This window comes from Dromiciops gliroides, chromosome 1 (assembly GCF_019393635.1).
Source record: "Dromiciops gliroides isolate mDroGli1 chromosome 1, mDroGli1.pri, whole genome shotgun sequence".
Taxonomy (NCBI): Eukaryota; Metazoa; Chordata; class Mammalia; order Microbiotheria; family Microbiotheriidae; genus Dromiciops; species Dromiciops gliroides.
The window spans coordinates 333045381-333070057 of NC_057861.1; the positions used below are offsets into that span (position 1 = coordinate 333045381).

The window sequence follows — 24677 nt, forward strand, 5'->3', positions numbered from 1 at the left end:
ACCACTTCTCTTCTTATCCTTGATGCACTAATGTTGTTTGTGCACAAGCTTTTCCAAGTTTCAGGTTCTCTTCTACTGTAAACCCAGTATCATGTTCCTTCATTTTATCTTTTTATAACCTTAGTGCCTGCTTCCATTGGCTTTCTCCCCTCACCCATCAAGCTCTCATTTGATGCTCCTTTCCCTTAGGTATTATTTATTGATTGCTTTTGTTTCTCCTTTTATCCTAGTTACATTTCTTACCCCTATTGTCCCCTCTCATCCAAGTAGGTTTCCCTCTTGTTCTCTTCCCCTTCAGACTGTTCTTGTGATTAGTGTTTAATTTGTTTGTTACCCTTTCCAGAGGGAAGTTTCTCATACTCGTCTTCATCTTCCTTCTCATTGTTTACTCTAGACTCTCATTCCTCGATTCATGACTCCTATAACTTATCTGGTCTCTCTCTTTTCTCTGTATTCTTCATGCAATCGAAGCTTCCATAGTATTCATTCTATGCTCTCCATTCTAGTACCTTTATGACAAAGCCTGGCCTTGTAGGATGTACCCTATGGGTTCCCCTTTTCCATTGTGACTCACTCCCAGGAGAATGCAATTGTTGCAGGTATTGGGCAAGAAACTGATCCATGGTTAGGGCCCTTCCCTGACCAGATCTCTATTATGCAGTCCACCCCTGATCTATAAACCTCTCTTGTTGACCTTTTTTTTCTACATTTGCCCAGAAATCTCCATGCCCATGCCTCTCCACTCTTCCAGGTACCAGTTGCCCCAGGGGTTCCAACTCCCCATCTCCTTTCACTAACCATCTCTTTCCACTAATAGGAGGATTCATTAGTGGAACATTCTTCCACCTCCAAAATAAGGCCTCTTCAATTCTCCCACACTTTTCAATTCCCCCTTTATCCTTATCTGCCCCTCTGCAGGCTCTTCTCTGAGACCAAAGGTCAACTTCCCCTCATTGTTAACCCTTGATTTCACCCAAGCACATCCTCTCTATTCCCTTGCTACCTCCTCATGTTGTAGTCCCCAAAACATGCATTGATTTACCTGTAGGCAGAGTGTCATCAGGCTCTATCCATAATACCCCATCTTGCCCACTTCACTGCTCCACCCCTACCAGATTTCCACTTTCATTCTGTCTCCTTGTGTTAGAAAGAAGTCTCTTATTGATCTGTTGTTACTCTGTTGCTGTCCTTGGCTGCTGTATTTATTCACTTCCTCCTGAATTTCTGTTGTTTGAGAGGTAAACAATCTCTTCCAGTTCTGGTTTTCTTTCTAAAAATGTTTCAAACTGTTTTTATTACTGAATGTCCATCTTTGGTCCTCTGTGGTCATCCTAGCTGCTTCCTGAGCTCCACTGCTCTTTGGAACACATCATTCTATTCCTTCCTCCTTTCCCTAGTGGGTGCAGAATAGTCTTGCATTATTTGAATGTACCTTCCTTTGTATCTGAAGGTCTTCCCCCTGATTACTTGCAGAACTGTTTCTGAACTAAATTAAATTTAACCACTGTGTCTTGGAGTTTGGAGTCTTAGGGTTATTTTCTTTTTATTTTTCTTTTAAATATCTGGAGGTTGTCTGTGAATTCTTTCAATCAGAATTTCATTTTTTATGTTCAGTTATCTTCTAGTATTTCCCTCATTAAAGTGTTAAGATTTTTTGTCCTGTTGTAGTCTTCTGAGAGACCTTTGATCCTTATGTTGTCTCTGTGCATCTTGTCTTTGAGGTCAGTATATTTTGTTTGGAGTCAACATATTTTCTTTTAATGTTCTTGGTTTTTTAGTTTTCCTTCTAGGTTGCCTTTCACTTTTGTGTATCTGCATTCCCAATATATTTTTCTCTTTGGTTTCTCTGGTGAGACTTGCCATTGCAGGTTCAAGATTTTCTATTCTGCTCACTATTTTTGCTGGGTGAGACATAAGTTCTGCTCACATAATCTTCATTTCTCTTTTAAACCACTCATAAATAGAGTGTTATGGTTCCATGTTCTTAATTCCACATGGTCCTCTGTCTCAAGAAATGTTGGATCATTTTATTTGCAGCATTTATTCATAGATGTCTAAGCTTGTTTACTAGATCTGGAGGCTTTATTTCCTTCTGTTCATACCATCCTCCTACCCTCACCTAATTTTCCTTATCATTCATTTCCTGATCCCTCTCCTCTGATTGTGGTTTCCTCGAGGCTTGGATCTCAGGAAGTGTCTCGGCTCCTTGTACCCCTGGGCAGTTCATGGTTCTCAGCATTCTCTGTCTCTTCCCCAGTTGACTTGGTCACAAACTGGCATGTTCTTTCCTCAGGCTTGGAAGCCTCTACATGCCCAGTGTCTTGTCCTAGAGATCCATCTCTTCCCTCTGTTCCTCAGTTCTCTTACCTGGCAGTTCAGAACTTTGTACTGCTGGTGCTTTCTGGCTGCTGCCCTAGCAGTTTTTTGTTCCTGAAGGGCATTGAAGCAAGCACCTGAGGCCCGAAGTCTGGAGTTTCATGGAGTCTTCATGACACTGGAAAAGACAGGGGGGGTACTGGGCTGTAGGGATGGGTTTTTGATGTAAGCCTGTGTCATGTTGTTGGGGTCTGTATAGTACAGCCTTGCTGTTAGTAGCATGAGAGGTATGGAAGTAAATAGTCAGTTCCAGTGTTTTTTGAAGTTTGTTTATTTATACCTTCTTTTGGGATTCTGGTTTTCCGACAGTTAAAGTTGCTTCATCTTTGGTACATAATTTGTTCTGAGATATTATGGGGACTGGAGAAAAAATGTCATCTGCCATGTTACTCATGTGCCCTGAAGTCCGCAGAGCTGTTTTCTATAATCCAGTGGGACTTTGTTCTTTTTCGTCAAATGACTAGTTTGTCTTTCATTAAAGACTCCTTCTTGGACTCTCCTCTCCCTCATGCCTCGTCCTTTTTCTGGAATGCCCATATCTTGAATCTTGAATCATGCCTGGAATTTGGCTCCTAGCTGATTCACATCTATTTGCCTATGACATCAGAAGCTGGAAACCAATCAGATTTCCTTGAGTGAGACCACATCCCTGATGAGTATGAAAATCCTGGCTCTGTTCAGTATCTCTTGATGCATAGAGTCACAGACCACAAGTCCCCCACCAAGAGATGACAAATGATGCCCACTGTCTGGGTGCAAGCCTCTAGATTTCATCATCTTGATTTGGCCTGAAGAGACATTCTGGTGAGATCTTCTGGATTATACTTTCTACTCCTACCTCCATCCTGCTTTGAAAGTGTTGGTTACTGCCCCACTTTGGGGTGGTGTTGGATTCTTCCCCAACATCTTTATCTTACCACCCCTTCCTTTCCTCTCTGTGTTCCTTTAAGAATCTCTCTTCAAACATATAAAATAAAGAGACCTACTGCTTTTTGCATGTTGAATCATTTTAATTCTGTGAAATTCCTTTAAGCTAGAACAATGGACCAGAATATCTTATCATTTCACCCCCCTACTTCCGATCCACTAGAAGGGGCCTAGCGTCTACATGGAGACTGAAGTGGTGGTAGGTCTAGGAAGATTAGCATTAGGGAAGCTAATCAAAATCAGCAGACTTCTGTGTTTTTGCTTTCAAGCAGGCCCTGTCTTCCAGATAAATGCCATATATAAGGACAAGTCTACTAAAAGTATACAGAGGAAAACAAGCTATATAATTTATTAAACTTTAAAACCTTCATATATAGATAGACATATATAATCATTGCTCCACATTGACAAATACATTCACAAGATGAAAAGAAGAGACTGGGAGGACATCTCTGGTCACCACAGGACTGGGACAGAACCAGAAACTCCATGAGTCTCCCTTGAGCCAAAAGATTTCCATAGTTGTTGCCACAGACTTGAAGAAGTCAGTGTTAAGAGCCATCTTTGTGGAAGGGGGAAAGTACTCCTCCTCAGCCCATGATAGCTAGGGGTACTCTGGACAAGCCAACCATGGGTAGGTACTGTGTGGATGCAAGAAGTTCTTCTGGTGAGGTTACTGGTGAGGACTTTTTTTAATTGTTCAATTTTGGCCTTTAACACCCAAGTGTTTAAAGTACTGAGAAAATTCCTTAGATGATTTATTTGGTTCTTTTCTTTTTCATAAACACTGATTACTTTTTCTTCCTAGCCTATGGGGTAGAAAGGCAATCAGAGCTGTACCTGCATACATGCCCCCTGACTTGGATTCTGTCTGTGCCAGATGCTCCTCTGAGACAGAAAGAACCTGAAGCTGGGATGAGGAATGCTCCTACATAGCACTGTCAGGGGGAGAAATCCCCATCAGGACTCTGGCAAGTCTTTTAAAACTGTCAGGGATAGGATGACACAGGCATGTGTGCAGGAGGTGGAGGTAGGGAGTGAGATGGACTCTTTTCTATTTTATATTTAAAAAGTCCAGAAATGGTCACTTAACAACTGGGACACTCTACAGGCAGGCCTAGGCCTCAAAGCTCCACCAACAGCTTCTTTGACCCTCCATTCATCCATCTGTCCATCCATATATGTGAGATAGATATAGATATATAGATAAACACACACACACACACACACACACACACATAGATTTCAGACTAAAAACAGATTAAAATGTTAAAACATGCCACTGAGATAGTAATAAACTAGTTGGATTATTCATACACACACACATATGCACTTCCCCACAAGGAATCCAAAATCAATACTCACAAAAATAACACGGACACAACCAAGGTGGGGCCGTCTTATAGAAAGGGAGATGTAGGGGTAAAGGCACTGTGGTAAACCAAACTTTGCTCTTCCACATGTCCATTCATTAGCTAATAAAGAGCAATTAAAGCTGTAGCAACTGAGTGAAACAAGACAAGTGTTTGGTTGAGACCCTTAAAAGGTGGTTCTTTCAAAGGTTGCCAGGTTTCCTGAATTGGGAACTTATTCCAGAGGTTAGAAACATCACTGGACCTAAGGGGAAGAGGATCCATCAATTGGTCACTTCTGAAACCCCCTGTAAAGCACAGCTTATCCAGGAGAAATTGGCGTTTACCCATGGCCAGTGAGCTACCTGGGTTACTGAGGGTGAGGTGGCTAAGGATGCCAAGAGGCCTGTTGGTTTTATTGAAGAGAATGGCTTTGGCTCGTTACTCCTATTTCAGTCTTTTTCACATCGGAAAAATGGTTCAAATCTGCAAGACTTGGTGGAAATTAAAAACTTCCTAGATTTCCCCTTTCCCTCTGCCACTCTTTTCCCTCTCTGCACTGCCCCTCCCCCACTTGTACCTAAAGAGGAATAGCACTGGCTTGGTTTCCTTCACATAAGTGACCTTTTATTCTGCAATCGAAAGCAAGTTTTCAACCTTTCAAATGAGCAGCTGCATCTGAGGATAAAGTTCTGGCGGCAAAGGAAGTGAAGAAGGAATTCTGGAGATAACTACAAATTTATGAAAAAAATATGGAAGAAATGAATTTTTTCTTCTCACCTCTCCAAACCCCAGACCAAGCCTAGGGGTCCAACCAGAAGGGCCAAGTCAATACAGAAACAGCTTTGGGCTCAAACTACCAATCAAACCACTTAGGTTTGCCTAGTTCCAAATACTTCAGATCCACGGTACAGCAGAATAGGGCAAATTTTTAAAAAACAATTTTTTTAGTATAGGGCAAATTTATTCCAAGAATTCAGGGGAGTCTTTCAACAAGCAGTTTTATAAATCTGGAACTATGGTCACAGTGAGGCTCTGCCATAGTTAGCCAGCTTAATTTTAGCTGCCAATGATGGACCCTACAGAGGCTTGGTCTCAGCTCAACTTGGAGCAAATGAAAGGCAGAGTTAGAAGTACAAGAGGTCTCTGGCTGGTAGACAGAAGTAAGCCTGGCAAAATAGGTCCCTGGGACACCTAGTAGGGATTCAGAGTCCCCACAATGCCATCCTTGCACTTCCCTTTCACTGATGGCCATAGTTTCGGGGGCCCTAGCAATGCTAACCTTACATAGGGATAGATGGTGTCACTCAGGCTTTAGAACCCTGCCTGCCATCTTTCTACTCATGCACCGTCTTCCTTACACAAATGCATGAAGCATATAAGGGAACATCTGGTTGAGCTCAAACAGATTCTATGTGCATAATTAAATGTTGGTGGAGAAACTGTACCCTAGGGACTTCCAGTTTAAAAAATACACAGATTAGTCTATAAGAAATGGTGGTGACCAACAAATAGTGTCAACTGGTAGTAAAATTGCTTCAGGTTTATTTCCTCTTCAGATCTTCCCCCTGCATTCAGAGGCAACCATCCAAAGCTTCCAGATTTCTGGAGTATCCATTCATATATTATGGTGTATTTCAGAGGACTGACTTGTATTCTTCCCTCAATTATTCCTATGGGGCCCTCTTGCCAGATAGCAGACAACTATAGGCTGTTCCCTGCTGAGCTTCCTTAGGGCCTGTCCATTAGTGTTGTTAGGAATAAGAAAGGGAACCCTCGTTTGCTGAGGCTTAGAAAACTCAGGTTTAGAATTAAATTACTAAATGTGCAGACCAACTGATCATGAGAGAAACAGAGAATGTGAAAGAACCTATCCTTTTAGAATAGCCTATGTTATAAAAATGCTGCTTTTAAATTAACGAATGATATTTGAATAAAAACCAACTTTCTCCTTGTGAATGGGAGAAAAGAGAAAGAAATATGCTCAGGAAATGAGGCTGGATAGGCAATGGATTCTGAGATAAAGAAATAATGTCTTAAGTTAATTTTCTAATTATTGCTCAGCACATAAAAGACTATTTTAAAAATATAATACAATTTGAGTTGGCACTGGACCAAATCTTAGATTATTAGCATGATCTCTCAGTTCCAAATTTAACAGGTGCTAGTGAAATAGATCCCTATGGAAGGAGTGACACCATACTTTCAAATCAAATAATTTAAAATGATTTTGTGGAGAAACAAATCCATTTCAGAGACAGGGACATAATGTCCTGACTCTGTGGAAATCCTGTAGCTCATGCTTCTGCATCAAATGAAGAAAAATTTCTCTAGGATCCGACTCTCTTCCGGCTCTTCATATGGCCCGTATGCCCTTGAGGCCCAGGCTAGCTTTCGGGGGCCAAACCTGATGGACTGTGATTCCAGGCACAAGCTTCCCTTGAAAGAGGTGGCCGTGGTCTAGGAGCAGAGCTGGGGACTCAGGGAATGACCAAATCCAACAGGGTGGTACTGTACCTGTGAGAAAAAACAAAAACAAACAAAAAACAAATACAAATGCCAAATCATTTAGAACTAGGCAAACTCTCTTCCAGAGAAAGGAGGGCTGCTTTGTTTGTGCAAGATCTGGCTCACATAATGGGGAGATATACAGGAGGAGCAAGTGTGTGAAAATTAAGAAACAGAAAAGGCTTTAAAAGCCTGTTTCTGAGTTATTTTCTTCTGAATATTAGAATATCCCCTTTTTTTGCCTCAGAGATTTGAGACATGGGGCAGTTTAATCTAAGGATAGAAAGAAACTAAAGGGAAGAGACCATTTTTCTGTCCAGCAATCCCATCAAGGGAGAGCCTTGACTGAAGTCAAAAGACCCGTACAGCTTGGAGGTCATGTTGTGGTCAATTATACAACCTTTTAGCCTCTAATTTAAGGACAGGTTATATTCACCCCAGAGTAGAAGTCACTGAATCACACACCAATTTTCTCTTTTATATGTCATAATAGGATCTTAGACTCCAATAAGCCTCACCTTTAAATAGCTATAGCTTCCTTTTCCATCAAATCTTTGTTAGTGAACAAAAAGTGTTTATTCTGTACCTTGTATATTGATGGTTATCAAGAAATAAATGTTGAATGAATGAAATCAGTGAAAAAAGAGGCAGTAGGAAGAAGTGATAATCTTGGAAAATCCAATTAAGTAATCAACCAGTCCTAGATGTTGTTTATTTCCTACAGAAAATTCAGCCTAGTATTCAAGATCTTTCACAATTTTACTGCAAACCCATTTTCTCTTCAGATTTATTTCCAAATGTCTCCTATACTTACTGATCCATGCTCTAGTGAAACTGAACTTTTAGTCATTCTTTACTATACCTTGTCCTTTTTCACTTTCATATTTTAGTTCATGCATCTTCTATTCTCATTCTGATGGAATGTCCTTTCTTTACCTAAAATTCATGTTCATCAAAATCTTACCTTACTCATCCTTCAAGATACAACTCAGATCCAGCTGCTTCCTCCACAAAGCTTTGTCTTAACCCATAGACCTCCAATAATAGTATGATTACACTTAGAACACTTAAGTAATTGTGTACCAAGACTTATATCCAATACTACACTAAGTTTCCAAAGGGCAGGGACTTGAACTTCTTTGTTATCCCTTAGACTAGTGTTCTGCATGAGAAAGGGGCCCATTAATTTTTTTTGAGGCAATTGGGGTTAAGTGACTTGCCCAGGGTCACACTGCTAGTAACCATCTGAGGTTTGAACTCAAGTCCCCTTGACTGCAGGGCCATGCTCTATCCACTGCACCACCTAGCTGCCCCATCAAGTACTTCTTAAAAGAATTACTAAAAATGAACGACAATTGTGAAGAAGGCCACAGGAATATAGGTCTTTGAAAGATTATATGTAGAAGAGAGTTAGGGACATAGGAGAAGACAGAGGACTAACCAAAAGAAGGGGTAAGAAATAAGAAAGGAACGAAGCCCTAGTTTAATCCATGCCCACTGTTTGCCACTGTCCCTTTTCTAGTCATACAAAGCCCCCATTTATATCCCATAGCAGTCCTCAAACCTACCTACCACAAGACTTTGAGGTGGTGGGAAGGATGAAGTCTGTGTGGTAAGGTTGGATGTAATTGCATTTGAGCCCACTTTGATAAAGGGAACAGCAAAGGTCAGTTAAGGAACCTGGAAATTCTGGCTGTCAGGAGCTTGGAGGATTGGTTTGTATCCACACATCAATGTTGGGTTAGAATAGGGGCTAGTGACTAGCAGTTCATAGAGTGAATATATTGCCCTTTAAATACATACTTACAATTCTCATTCATAATAAAAAAAAAATCTTTTATCTGGGTGAATTCTACTCATTAAACACGTATTATGTTTTAGGAAATAGGTTGCAGACTCTTCTGTTCCCTACACACACTTCCTAGAGCACAGAGCCCCACTGGAACTTTCTTTCCTTAGTCGCTTGTTCATATTTAGCAATTTTTGCCTCACTTACTACTATTATGCTTCCTGGGTCCTCCCACTTCTAATCTCCCATCTACTCTGTAGGGACCAATTTTTAACTGGGGAGTGTTAGCTAGGCAGCTTGCCGCAATATTGGGGCAAGGAAGGAAAACTGACAGCCTCCTCAAAACAGAGAGGATTTTATTTAACAAGAACGAACTTAAAAAACACAAACAGGATCAGTAGGATTAAGGAAAGGGAAATAACATAGGGAAAAGGGAAATTATACAACCGGAACAACACCACCCGCCCAGGAATCAACTGAGAACACACAGCAGCGTCCTGTCGCCTTCAGCTTCAAGCTAGTGTAATGATTGGAATGACGCCACCTACTGGAGACTTACTATAGGAAAGCTCCGCCATGAAGGAAGGTCTTTGAGGGCAGGAGCATGCGTCTTTTCTTTGGTGTCAGAAGTGACATTGGCTGGTGGGAGGAGAAGGGGGAGCCGGGTGCTCTGCCTTGCTCTCTTTTCCTGGGGACGCTGGTGGAGAAGGGAGTTAGAAATGTGCTCTCCCTTTAATAGATAGATGAATGTAGGCCTTTCTCTCTCTCTTTACCAAATTCTTATTCTCCTTAATAAATGCTTTAAAAAGCCTAACTCTTGCTAAAGCTTATAATTTATTGGCGACCACTCATTAGATATTTTAGACAAACTAGCTAGAATTTTAGCCCTTAACACTAGAATGGCGAAAAACCTCCCTTCTTCCCAGCAGACCCCAGGCTGACCACACACAGCCCCCAGCCAATTGGCTGGCAGCTCTGACAGTCACATGACTGCCTTCACTGGGCTTCCAATTGTTATAGTTTTGCCAGGCTCAGTAGGCCATCAGTGAGTAGTGATGACGTAAGGTGCCAGCACCATGGCAACAACTACAACCAGTGAGTGGAGCACCATGTGGTTTGTGGAGCCCCAGGCCGGTGCATACTCCGAGGTTTTTTTAAAATTCTAGCCAAAAGATGGGGTCATAAAAACCTCAAATAACAATTACTTACAACCCCATACTTAATTCCAAGGTTCTTCCTACATTCCAAGGCAAATCTGTACCTCTATGTGCAAATGACACAATACTAGGGGAGGTATTCAGGGTACTACCTCTAATTGTCCTAGGCTATACATTTGTATTATAATAAGGGTCTTATAAGGGAATAATAATTTGGTCCTCCTATAGTTGTACACTAACTTGTATGAAATAATGAAAATGTACAAATCAATACAAATAGGGTGAATGTTGTCTCAGACATCACAAAGCTCAACAGAACATTTTAAGATTAAAAAATGGCTCTTCTCATAAGAGGCTATCTACTCTGGGCTAGGGAACAACAATATTCATTATAACAACTCACATCTACTTACTACATGTATGATTTTGGGCAAGTTTGCTTTCTTCTCTGGGCCTCAGTTTCATGATCTGTAAAGTGAGGGGAGTGAAATAGATGGTCTATTTTTCAGGTCCCTTCCATCTGTAACTTTAAGATCTTATTATACAGTCCTTTAAGATATACCAAAAAGTGTTTTCTGTGCAACAACCATTTAAGGAGTATAGTGTCTCTTGCCTCCTCCTGATATCCTCTCATGTCTTATGCCCCTCAACTGAACCTCACCAAATCAAACTTATGGTAGCTATAGTATACACACTGAGGGTGACCCTTGGGTCATGCCCCCCTCTTTCCCAAGGAGTTTTGCACCAGCTCACAATATTCCTCTTCTTCCCTACTCCTGTCCCTATATGAGAATACTTTATAGTCATGTTGATACTTCTTCAATCTTTCAAACCTCCAATTTCTTCACTCTCCTCCTATATTACTCCTATATTCCTATATTCCACTTTAGCAACACCTAGAACTTGCCATTACCCAGAAGTGTTTCTTCTTCTATAACCAGAAATTTTGACCTTCTTGATCTGCCCTCATTATCCTCTCATCCTCTCTCTCCCTATGCCTTACCCCTCCATCCAAACTTCCATTTCCTCCACCATTCAGTACTTTCTCAGTCATTACCTTTGCTCTAGTTTCACTCTCCCCTCCTCCCATTCCTTCCCCTCCCCTGAGTTTCAGTCTCACATCACACACTTCCCACTGGACATATTCAAACTAGATATCCTTAACTTAATAGTTAATCATTCCAATCCCACCCCTCACCTCTGGTCTCCAGTTCCTTGCCCCTTTGTCTATCATGACTTTTCTCTTGCTATGTCCTCAGCCATCCAATTACTCCCACCATTTGCCTCCTTTGCTTTTATCCATCAATTGTTGAAGGAAGTTAGAAAAAATTTCACAAACATCTGACTGGTATACTTCAAATTCGTATTGTCCAACCTCATCTGGGCCCTCAGTGAAAGCAAGGTGTTCTTCTTATTCATTCCTAATTGATTCCCTAACTCCTCACTGAAACTATTGTGAACAGTTTCTTCCTTCTTCAAGGTTTCTCCATCCCACCCCACCCCACCATAGCTGGAGATCTTGTCTCTTTACTGAAAAAAATCAAGGCTCTTTGTCACAATTCCCTCTTTCCTTACTCTCTTCATCTCCTTTGCCATCACCTTTCACTCTCTCCTCTTTTTCTTCAGTCTTTAACAAAGAGGTGGCCCTTCATTCTAAGGTTCAAGAACCCAATCCTCTTCCAACCTTTCCTATCCAGCAAACAACATACTCAACTAATCCCCATTTTCTCTTAAGTCTTAAACCTCTTTGCATTCAGTGGTTCTTTTCCTACTGCCTTCAAATACAAGGGCCCTTTCTCAGCAAAATTGGTTGAAAAAAGCTGCCTAATTCCAAGAAAAATGGAATTTTTGCTAGAAGGAGAGAACTGATGAATTCCAAATGCAGACTGAAGTATACTTTTTATTTATTTATTTTTATTTTTTTCCCCAATTACATGTAAAGATAGCTTTCAACATTCACATTTTGAGTTCCAAATTTTTCTCCTTCCCTCCTTTCCCTCCCCCTCCCAAGACAGCAAGCAATATGATATAGGTTATAGAGTACAATGTTAAACACATTTCCACATTAGTCATGTTGTCAAGAAAAATCAGAACAAAGGGAAAAACCATGAGAAAGAAAAAAGAAAAAAACAACAACAAATTAATATAGTTTGCCTAGATCTTCATAGTTCTTTCTCTAGATGGTGGAGAGCATTTTCCACCATGAGTCAGATCATTGTATTGCTGAGAAAAGCTAAGTCTATTATAGTTGATCATTGCTGATGTTGTTGTTACTATATATATGTTCTTCTGGTTCTTGTTCATGAAGTATACTTTTTTTAAAAAAAACTTTATTTTTCTTGTTTGCATGTGATATTTTCTTTTGCAACATGGGCTAATATGAAAATGTTTTGCATAGCTTCACATGTATAATTGATATAAATATTGCTTAAATGTGGGAAATATTTAATAAATAAATAAAAAGATTTTTTAAAAAGAAGAAAAAGTTGTCTATACTAGCTACCTCCACTTCTTCTTACTCATTCCTCAGGCCTTTGCAATATGGCTTTTGACCTCATCACTCAACTGAAACTGCAATCTTCAAAATGACTAATGATCTCTCATTTTCCAAATCTGGGGGTCTTTTCTCATTCCCATTCTTGATCTATCTGCTGCATTTGACACTGTTGACCACCCTCTCCAGGTTCATAACCCTGGAATTATGCTCAGTTTCTCCCTATCAACCCACATATCTTATCAGTTACCAAATCTTACCACTTCTACTTTCACAACCTCTCTCACACATAACCCCTTCTCTTCACTCATATAAATACTTCTTGAGAGCAGATCCTCATTCCTAGATTATTGCAACAGTCTAATTGGTCACCTCATCAAGTCTCTTGACTCTAGCCCATTCTACATATTACCAATCAAGTAATTTTCTTTAAGCACGCATTTGACTATGGGATTCCCCTACTCAATCAACTCTAGGGACGTTTTATTGCCACTAGAATGAAAAAAAAAAAAGCCTCTGTTTAGATTTAAAGCCCTTTATAACTTAGTCCCAACTTACTTTGCCAGCCTCACTGGGTTATGCTCACTCTGCAATTTAACCAAACAGACCTCCTACTTCTCACTTATGATCCTCTATATTCAGTTTTGGTGATTTTGTACTGGCCCATGCCAGGAATATGCTTATTTCTTACCTCCACCTCTCAGGGGTCCTCTTTTTCTTTGGTTGGAACTCAGACACCATATTTTTCATGAAGCCTTTCCTGATCTGCCCAATGGATAGTGCCCTTCCTCTTAATTATCCTGTATTTAACTTCTATTTCTCTCTCTCTCTCTCTCTCTCTCTCTCTCTCTTTCTCTCTCTCTCTCTCTCTCTCACACACACACACACACACACACACACACACACACACACACACACACACACACACACACACACACCCCACACACACACTTTGTGTTTATTCTATTTTTAAAATATGTATTTGTCTCCATTAGAATGTAAGGTCCTTATAAGAATTGTTTCATTCTTTGTATTTGCATCCCTAGCACCTTAGAACAGTGCTTTATAAATACTTGTTGATTGAGTAACTGAAATCTAATGCTCTTCCTGCTATGTCATGAAAAGTAGTAAATGGCAGAGTTAGGAATAGAAACCAAGGTTTCTGAATCTAAGTCCAGTCTTTTTTCCCCTAGACCATGCTGACTCTCATTAAACAGGCCTTGCCATTGGCAAAGTGAGTTTCTTGCACATTTCCATATATGATGATTATAAATTGTGTAGCCCATCAGATATATAACCTTTCTCCAAAGTCCCAGGCAGGATATGAATACCACCCCAGGCACTGGAATGCCATGGAGTTTTCTAAGGGATGAAAACTGAGCTCATTGTAATTCTAATCCTATGGTGGGGCTGATCTTTTTATTAGAAATTCTTTCACATGTTTTATTCTCACAGTGTCAAGGAGACCACTTTATTTCCAACACAATTATCTCTGTCATTCAGAAGAAAAACCCACCCTGTGCACAACCAAAAAAATCTTTATTTCCTGTTTACAGGAAAATTTGCCTATATAGAGTACAAATCTGGATCAGACTCAAGGAGGAAGCTTCATTTGAACTTTTGAGATAGTATAGTGATATTGCTAGCACTAATTCTCTTCTTCATATGGGACTCCTTTGGTTTTTATCGGGTATAAATACTAAGTTCTCTATCCTCCAGCCATTTTCACGCTTGTAAAGGGCTGGTAGAAGAGATACCATTTGTGTTCCCAATGAACGGACAAAAAAAGCTATCTTGTGTTTTCTTTCCTTTTTTTTTTTTAAGGACATAGCGTTAAATTTGGCCAATAGTATTCTTTTTTCCTATACACTCTCATTTTCAAACAATGCAATAAGGGGTAATTATGAAGTCTTTAAAATAAAAAGGGAAATAGGATCTGATACAAATTTGGATGTTTTGTTAAAAGAAAATGGAGTAAATTGGGTGTTTAGCATTTAGATAAGTAATATTGATAGGTACAAAGCAGTTATGTTACAGGGAGTTGGTAAATTATCCTAGCTAATTTGATGCATCCCTACCAGTTATATTTTAGAAAGGACAGTCTGAAGAAAGGGGTATGAGTTTACATAAGTAAACACATGAGTTAGCTTAACTCAGCTACTTAAGAAGCTAAATTTATGGTTGGTGCAGCTCATTTAAGTATAGCTTTTATAACTTTATATTGTTGAACAGTGTTTTGTATTTTTTTTTAACCCTGGCTCCCCTTCCCAAAATATTAGACATATACATAGCCATGTGCACAGTAATTTACAAACTAGCTAACCTACCTGGCTTTATTAACCACAACCTACATTTCTCTCCCACAATTTAATCTATCCCAAAGTACAAATGCTTATCTTCATGCTGTGCTGGTATCATAAAATTCCCATTTCTCCAGAAGCCATATTCAATCACAGATTACACACAGTGGGGAAAGAGCAAGTATGTTTGTAAGATGCAGGTCCCTGGAATTTCAGTAGCACCTCACAGCTAATTTCTCTAGCGAAGTTTATCTAAGTTTTACAGCATTTCTGCTATCAGGAAGGCCAAATGATTGACAGATTAAAGAGCAGCAAAATTGCAAAGATTATTTAAAAACCTAGATGCTGGAAATCAGCTATTTGACACAGAGATTTATGCAATAAAGAAAAAAAAAATCATTTAGGATAAAGCACTAAATACCAGCAAAGAGAAGTGCCTTTATCAGATTGTGCTCCCTGAGCAGCCAGTGAGCCTTAGATTGCAGAGATGACATCAGACAGGGTTTGGCTGGAGGCAATCAGGTGATCTTGGAGAAGGAAATGGCAAACCACTCCAGTATCTTTGCAAAAAAACCCTAAACAAGGCCAGGAAGAGAGTTGGAATAGGACTTAAAAGGACTCAATACCACCCACCACCAACAACAACAACAGCAATCAAGGTGATCTAGTACAGTTTAGAGCAATTGCTTTCCTAGCAGTCAGAAGATTTAAAAGGGGGTTACAAATTGTTCAGATCCACAAAGGACACTGTTTCTTGAAGTGTCCAGAGTGTGTTCTAGCCACAGGCACTCCACATTCTTAATCCATTGGTGTTAATCTGCCTTTAACTGGTTTCATCTCAGTCAAAATGCTGAAAAGAAAACAGCTCATGTGACCCCTCTCACTGTATTGGTCAACATTGTAAGCCCAAGGGAACCAATATGAATTTGGTTGCTATGACCTATTTGTGCCCATGGGAGTCTTCCTTGTTAGTGCTCCATTCTGTGATTCTCTTTGCCTCTAGCATATGCTGGCCTTCAAAAGGCAAAGAGGATAACGGTTGTCCTTGCTCCCAAATTTCCCCACTTCTGAGCTGAAGTAAGGCAGCTGAAATTTGAAGCATTACCAGCCCAGGCAGGGGCCAATGTGTTGCTTGGCCCTAAAAGATCAGAACAGGAGCTAGCTCTTCTGCATGGTCCCTTTCACATACTCCATTGTGGTTTGGTCTTTGAGTTTAGCTTTTTAAACATGTTACAAAAAATATTGAATCGAAAAGGACAAAGTCCATGCCATTTCTCTGACCTCTTGATTCTTCATTTGCTTTCTCTTTAATCTTCTTCTTGTAGGGGCAGGTGTACTGCTAGAAGCACACACATACAGCAGGGGCACCACCAGATGCTGCTGGAGCAGTCCACCAATTTCTACATTGCAGAGGAGACTTATGTTTACAGTAGATCGGGTGTTTGCAAAAAAACCAGGCTAGAAAGGTTCAACATTTATACCTGCTGTGTTAATGAGTACATTAAATTTATACTTTATGGGGCGGCTAGGTGGCGCAGTGGATAGAGCACTGGCCTGGAGTCAGGAGTACCTGAGATCAAATCTGGCCTCAGACACTTGACACTTACTAGCTGTGTGACCCTGGGCAAGTCACTTAACCCCAATTGCCTCACTAAAAATACATATATATATTTATACTTTATGACTATGACATCATTATCCTGACACAAGCAGGCAATGACCATTTATGACCTGGCCAAGGGAGATGTTATAGTAGTGCTAGTCACCACATGAAATGAGGGGTCATCTTCAAACAGCTTTGGCTTCTGAAGGATTACATGGTACCTTACCATCATGGAGCTCATACCCTGCATTGATTTTTGTCTGTTTGTTTGTTTGTTTTTAGTGAGGCAATTGGAGTTAAGTGACTTGCTCAGGGTCACACAGCTAGTAAGTGTTAAGTGTCTGAGGCCGGATTTGAACTCAGGTACTCCTGACTCCAGGACTGGTGCTGCTATGCACTGCGCCACCTAGCTGCCCCACACACTCTGCATTGTTAACCCAATATTAAACTGTGTATGTTTGGCTGGCATCGGCATGGCTATAGGTTTATAGGAAGCTTCTGGAGGTAGTATACAGCTAAATCCTACAGGGGATAGAGAGAGGGCTGGATGTAAAGTCAGGAAAACTTGAGCTCAAACATAGATTAAGATACTTACTAGTGGGGCAGCTAGGTGGCGCAGTGGATAAAGCACCAGCCCTGGATTCAGGAGGAGCTGAGTTCAAATCTGACCTCAGACACTTGACACTTACTAGCTGTGTGACCCTGGACAATTCATTTAACTCTCATTGCCCCATCAAAGAAACAAAACAAAACAAAAAGATACTTACTAGCTGTGTGACCTCACATATGAATCTCACTTTACCTCTATCTGGCTTAGTTCCTCATCTGTACAGTAGGGATAATAACAGTACTTTCCTGTCAGGGTTATTGTGAGGATCAAATGAGATATTTGTAAAGTGCTTAGCACAGTGCTGGCAAGCGGCAGTTACCCAATAAATGCTTGTTCCAGTTCCTTCCTTCCCACTTAATGGGGGAGACCACAAGTAGGCATATTGCTGCCCCAAATTATTTCAGTCTACCCTTCTCCCTTCTCCTTTGCCATTCCTGTGGAGTACTTCTGCCTGCACAATTTTAAACCGCGATGATCTAGCATTTGATCTCATATTGTCTTATATTATTCTTTAAGTGCTCAAATCTTGTCTTTCCAACTAAAGAGACTGGAAGCTCTTTTTGAAGGTAAAGGTCAAGCCTTCTATCCTCCCCACTCCCATCAGTGCCTAGAACAGGCCTGGGTATTGTGAGAACCTAATCAAATATAAACTGACTGATAGAGGGTCTTTTCTGAGATAGGAGAGACCATTAAAAGGAAGGAGGGCTGCACACAGGACTGAACTGCATTAATAAGGGATAGGGAAAGACACAAGAAAAGGAACTTTAGTTCATGGCCAGTTGCTATAGAGAGGTGTAGCATTTAACGTATAAGCTTTATGTGTGGAGTGAGAGAAATATTGTAACAGAAAACAAGTTTTATTCCTTACTAGCTGTGTGACCTGGCCAAATCACTTAACCACATTGTCTGCCCCCCCCCCCAATAATTGTTAGGGGCAGCTAGGTGGCACAGTGATAACAGCACCAGCCCTTGATTCAGGAGGACCTGAATTCAAATCCAACCTCAGACACTTAACACTTAGTAGCTGTGTATCCTTGGGCAAGTCACTTAACCCTCATTGCCTGCCAAAACAAAAACAAAACAAACCACAAAAACCAACAGAAAAACAGTGTATTCAGTGCTACCAGGGAATGGGTCTTCAGTACACTGACTATGTCCCTTCCCTTCACAGGCTTGCCAGTGAGCCCGGTGTTTGGGACAAATCACAGGAATGGCAGGGCTTGTGGCTAGAGTCAAGGGAGATGGCTCATTTCATCATCTCTTCCTCAGTGGGTGCTGCCAGTCTCTCTCCCACATTTCTAGTGGGTCTCTAAGATGAACAGTTTCTGACATGTTGGAGCAATGGAGGTAAGGGAAGTTGGTGGGCCAAGTGGCTGGCAGGAGGAGGCTTCTCCATTTCCTCCATCTTTCCCAACACTGTTCTCCTCCTTCATTAGGCTGGTTTTTAGAACCTAAGTCACCTGTAATTATGTGACTATTCCACTGTACTTGCTCTGTCATTTTTATGGCATGGTGCTTCCTTAACTACATTCCAGCTCTGTGATTAAGCCTTTTGTTCATTACCCAAACATAAAAACATCAAGGCTGAAATGGGATCTTGAAGGTTCTTTACATCCCTCCCTCTATCTCATTTTAAAGATGAAGAAACCAAGGTGTTTGATTTCACAGCTGGTAAAATGGAAGAGAATGGACTTCCTTTTGTGATGATTAAAAATATGAGAGACATGGGATCTGGGGTAATTTAATCATTTTATTAATATGGCCAGTGGGTTATAATAAAATGGGGTCTATGGTCATCTCTCTTAGACCAAAGACCCCCTTCCTCACAGTCAGGTCTGGCTCATATACCTTTCCCACTATAGGAGGTCCATCACACAGTAATCAAATCGAATGGTTATCATTATTCAAATCTAATTGGTTGACGTGATTTGGAGGTGGTTTATATTAAAAAGAAGTCCAGGGATGACGTTGGAGAAAGGAATGCAAAACCCACACTTAAGCTCGTAGTTTTTGCAAAATCCTTTCATCCAGGTGTGGTTTAATCTCATCAGTAAAGTCCTTGGGCTATCTAGACAAGAGGCTCTGTCTCACCCAAGACTCCTTTTGTGAGCTTAGGGTCTGGGTGGGTTTGACCTAGATAAGATTTGATAGAATCTCTCTAGGAGAGCTTGCCTTTGAGTGGAGGGGGAGGGAGAACTAAAAAAGATCTCTGGGTCCCCTAAGATATTGATTATTAATTATTTCTCACACTTTAAACATCCTGCTATCTCCATTTTGTGCTCCTCTTACCGTAAACATACTGACAGCTCTGTATATAGAAAACTGGCATAAATGCATACTGAGTGAATGACCAAAAAGAATAATAGAATCCAGTTTCTTACTTTTAGAAAAGTAAAAGTTTTAAATTATCTGAGGAATACAAGGAAATTGTTTGAGATTTGTATTGGAAGTGATAGTATAAGAATAATTGGGTTAGAAGAAAATAGAGGTGAAAAGCAAGAAGATTAATGAGAGTGTGGCTCATGATTATATCACTAGAAACAGAACATTAATTTATGTAAAAAATCCTAAAAAGCATGGAAAGACTTTTCTTTAATATGATCAAAAATATACATCTAAAACCAAGAGTTAGCATTATTTGCAATGGAAAAACACAAGAAACTTCTAATAATCCTGATGGGTAAGGCAAAAATTCCTCCCCCACTATTTTCTGTCATAGTTTTGTAAATGCTAGCTCTAACAATAAGAAAAAATAAAGGTATGAACATCAGCAAAGAGGAGACAAATTTATCCCTGTTTGCAGATGACATTATGGTTTACAGAGAAAACCCCAGACAATCAGTGAAAAACTAATTGAACTAATTAATAACTTGAAGTAAAGTAGCAGGATAAAAATGAAATCCAGAAAAATCATTAACATTTCCATAAAATAGTGACAAAAACAAGATAGACAAATTCCATTCAAAATAATTATGAAACAGATAAAATATTCATGTGTTTACCTACCAAAATGCACTGGAAATTTTATATAAATACAACTATAGAAATAAAAGAAGGCTTAAGTAATTAGAGACAGTCTTGCTCATGGTTGGGTTGAGCCTCATACTACCTGGATTAATTTATAGATTTGATGTTTTGCCAGTTAAATTACTAAGGGGTTAATAATTTTGTTCCCTTCAGTTCTAAACCTGTGATCCCATGATCCAGAAAAACTGGATAAAACAATTACAGAATTTACTTAGAGGAGCAAAGAGTCTAAAATCTCAAGAAAGGGAATGGGAAAAAAGTAGTAACAAAGGGAACATGGCATCTCAAACTACACTATAGATATCAGTCTATATTATAAAGCAGTAATCTATAAAATTCTTTGAAATTAGTTAAAATATAGATGGGTGGAATATATTAAAACCAAGACAGAAGTAATCAACCCCAGTAGTCCAGTGTTCAATAAAACATAAATACAAATTTCTAGGGGATATACTTTCCATTTTTACAAAAACTACTGGGAAAATGTGAAAGCAATTTGGCAGAAAATAGGTTAAGATAAACATTTTATACCATATACAAGAAGCTCCAAAATATTAGGTTACATCATAAAAAAAAAACAGAAGCAAATGAAGGGGGGGTACATTTCAGAATTATGGTTAGACAGACAATTCTTAACCAAAAAAGGAACAGAATATTCACAAAAGATACAGACAATTTAGGTTATTTAAAAATTTTAAAGTTTTTGTATGAAAAAAATCATTGCTGTTAGAATAAAGGAGAAAAATAAGGAAAAAATCATATGAAATATCTGTGAAAGAAACCTGACATTGAAGATATATGGGAAATCGATGCAACTATTCATCAAAAGCTGTTTTCCCGTGGGTAAGTGATCAAATGATATAGTTTTCTAAACCAGAAATGCATACTAACAACAACCGTAACAAAAAAAAAATGCTCCAAATGACTAATTAACTGCAAATGAATATAACTCTGAGGTAGAAAAGTAGAGAGAGCACTGGACCTAGAATCAGGAAGACTTGAGTTAAAATCTGGCTTTAGAAACCGACTAGCTACATGACCTTGGGCAAGTCATTCAACCTCTGCCTCAGTTTCCTCAACTATAAAATGGGGATAATAAAAGCACCTACCAAGCAGGGTTATTGTGAGGATGCAATGAGGTAATATTCATAAAGCATTTAGTGGAGTGCCTAGCACATAGTAGGCCCTATGTAAATGCTTCTTTTCCCTTTCCCTGCCTCATGTCTGCTAAATTGAGAAATGTGATTAAAAATGAAGAATACTGGAGTGTCTGTAGGGAGACATGCATACTCTTTCATTGCTGATAGAGCACTAAATTGGTCCAAATGTTCTGGAAAACAATTTGGAGTTTTGTAAGAAGAAAAGAAAAGGCCATATAAGGTCAAGATGTCCATAATCTTAACATTCTAATTTTTTTTTTCCCATTGGGAAAGATTCCAGTAGTAGTTTTTTGCTCTCTGTTTCTCCCTAACTCAGCTATTTGATCTCAAAGATCTGAGCAAGGTTATTTTCAGTGGGAGCAGTAGAGTTCAGGAAGATATTGTAACAATAAAAATATGAAAGACATGGTATCTGGGTAACAATCATTTTATCAATATGGCCAGCAGGTTATTAATAAAATGAGGTCTGTGGCCATCTCTCTCGGACCAGACCCCTTCCTCATGGTTGGGTCTTGGTTCTTAAACCCTTCCCATTTTAAGAAGTCCATTACATAACATTCAAATCTAATCAGTTGACAGGGTTTGGAAGTGGAATATATTAAAATGAAGTTGGGAGGGGGCAGCTAGGTGGCGCAGTGTCTAAAGTACTGGCCTTGGATTCAGGAGGACCTGAGACCTCAGACACTTGACACTTAACTAGCTGTGTGACCCTGGGCAAGTCATTTAACCCTCATTGCCCTGCAAAAACAAAAACAAAAACAAACAAAAAAGCCCCCCAAAACAAAATGAAGTTGGGGGATACTGACTCAAGTAAGGATGACATCAGAGAAAAATGTAGAGATCCCCCCTACCCAAGCTGATGGTGGCACAATGGTTCCCACCTAGAACTGGTTTGCAGGTCAAATCTCATCAGTACAATCATCCAACTTATCTAGGCAAACGAATCTGTCTCTACCCAAGGCTCCTTTTGTTAGCTTTGGTTCCGGTTGGGTTTGACCTAGATGATATTTGATGAAATCTCTCAAGGAGGCCTTAAAAAGGGGAGATCTCTGGGTTCCCCAAGATATTGAATAGTAATATTATTTCTCACAATATGTTTAGACAAGGGTAAGTTACAGGGGGGAAATTTTGACATACCCATACCTTCTTGGATGTAACACTGTCCTTAAACAGTGCCAAGAAAACCTTTCCAGAGCCCCACACTTTGAGCAGTTTTCCTTCTTGAGGCAGCTAGGTGGTACAGTGGGTAGAGTGCTGGACTTGGAGTCAAGAAGGCTTGAGTTCAAATTTGGCCCAGACGCTAGATGTGTGACCCTTGGTGAATCACTTAGCCTCTATTAGCCTCTGTTTCCTTAATTATAAAATAGTGGTAATAATAGCACCTAACTTGCAAGGTTGTTGTGAAGATCAAATGAGATAATATTTGTAAAATGCTTAACTCAGTGCCCAGTACATACTAAGCACTTATATAAATATGTTTCTTTTCCTCCCGCCCTCCTTCCTTCCTGTTCTGTCTTAAGGAAGCTACTATCACCTTCACAAATTCTGTTCCAAGGCCCAGAAAATACCATGAAGCTCAATGACTTTTTGTTGCTATAGGCCCAGTTCTAGATAACTGAGTTTTGGGGAACTAGAGAAGGTACAGAAGAGGTCATTCCTTTCAGCTGTAGGGCTGACAAAAGACAAGTTGTTTAGGTGTATCTTGGTATTATACTACAGAGTTTACTAATCAAATCATTTGCTTCGGGCTGCCAAACAAAAATCCCAAACAAATTTTATATTTAGAGACATCAGTAAGAATTTTTCCACTAGGAAAAATGACTAAATTTATTAAAGTCATAAACATACTCTACTTGTGAGTTGTGTATATATTTTATAAAAACAAGTACCCTCACTAGATATTACTAGTCATTCAATTCCCATGTAACTTCACATTTATTGCCTCTGCCATTTTACTTTAATTTCTATTAATTGCCAAAATTTACAAAAGTATATTCGTCTACAGGGCAAAAGTCTATTTGTCTAAATGAGAGTGTCCAGCCTTCCTTTGGGACAGATATGAATTCTATTCAAGAATATATGTTAAAATGGCCGGAAGAGAAATGCTCATTCTATTTGGTGTTTGTTAAGTTCAGAATGAAAATAAAATAAAAATGTTGAACTAACAGGAAGAATAGGAGAGAACAGAATATTAACTAACTAGAATGCCTTTATTTTGGTCTCTAACAGTGCTTCAAATAAGCCTGGAAAAAAGATCAAAGTCTTTCTTAATCCAAAGAGGATAACACAGCCCAGGTACTGATGCTGCTGCTCTCAGTGAAGAAATTCTGGATGTACTGACACTGTCACCTCCTTCAGTAAAGAACTCCTCAAACATCAAAGGGAAGAAAGTTGGTCAAAGCACACCAGTTTTGTTTTTCTCAAAAACAATGTAAAATATTTTGAGATTTAAAATTGTTCCAAATAAAATGTAGCACAGGAAAGGACCAGTGGGTCTTCTGCAGCATCCTGACTGCAAGTAGCCTGAGGCAGAAAAAAACCTGCAAAAATGCAAACTAGACCAGATGAACTGTAATCCATGGCTCAGAACTGACACTTACTTGGAGCTCACACAGACTGGGTTTCACTCCTGAAAAGTTCTGAGTCATAATTCAATAATGATTCAGCTTTCATCCATAGTTCAGACTCTAGGAATATTTGAAATTGGCTTGTTTCATGTTCTCAACTAGGTAGCTAGTTTTCCTGAAAGTATTAATCTATTAAACATAGAACAGCCTTATTAAAAGACATGTAGGGGCAGCTAGGTGGCACAGTGGATAAAGCACCAGCCCTGAATTCAGGAGGACCTGAATTCAAATACGACCTCAGACACTTGACACTTACTAGTTGTGTGACCCTGGGCAAGTCACTTAACCCTCATTTCCCTGCGCCACCCCCCCCCCCCAAAGGCATGTAGTGAACAGAAAAGAGACTTATATCAATCCTGGTTAACAAATGAATGGTTATAGTCCACGCTGTTGTAAATACCACTTCCTTCCATGACATCTCTCTTACTTTTTCTCCAGGCTTCTTGAAAGAGGGTTCAGTGTCAATCCCCACAAAAATTCACAGTTCAAGTCCCTGAACAGCATGGAGAATTTTGCAGTCACAGAGTGTGTAATGTTTGTATTTTTGCCAAGGTCCAGTGACTTATTTATGTTAAAAGGGCAGATTAGCCTTCCTCCTCAAAACGAAGATAAAGTTGATTTAAAGACACCTCTTTACTCTCCAGGTTATTAAAGAGAAGTGTATCTTTAAAATATAATAGAAAGGGTTTAGTGTGAAAACAAAGAATTAAAATGAATCTGAAAAGGGTAGAGGGGGAAATCTTAACC

At 39.6% G+C, this 24677-nt stretch overlaps 1 protein-coding gene across 1 annotated transcript in view; it reads right to left on the reverse strand.

The window, feature by feature from the left end:
* Nucleotides 1-3383: 3383 nt before the first annotated feature.
* Nucleotides 3384-24677, reverse strand: part of KIAA1328 (KIAA1328 ortholog) — a 465758-nt gene continuing 444464 nt past the window's right edge. Inside the window, exon 10 of the mRNA XM_043976482.1 lies at nucleotides 3384-7172. Within this exon, the coding sequence (XP_043832417.1) occupies nucleotides 7136-7172 (37 nt within the window). The 3' untranslated portion in view covers nucleotides 3384-7135. The remainder of the gene's footprint in view (nucleotides 7173-24677) is intronic.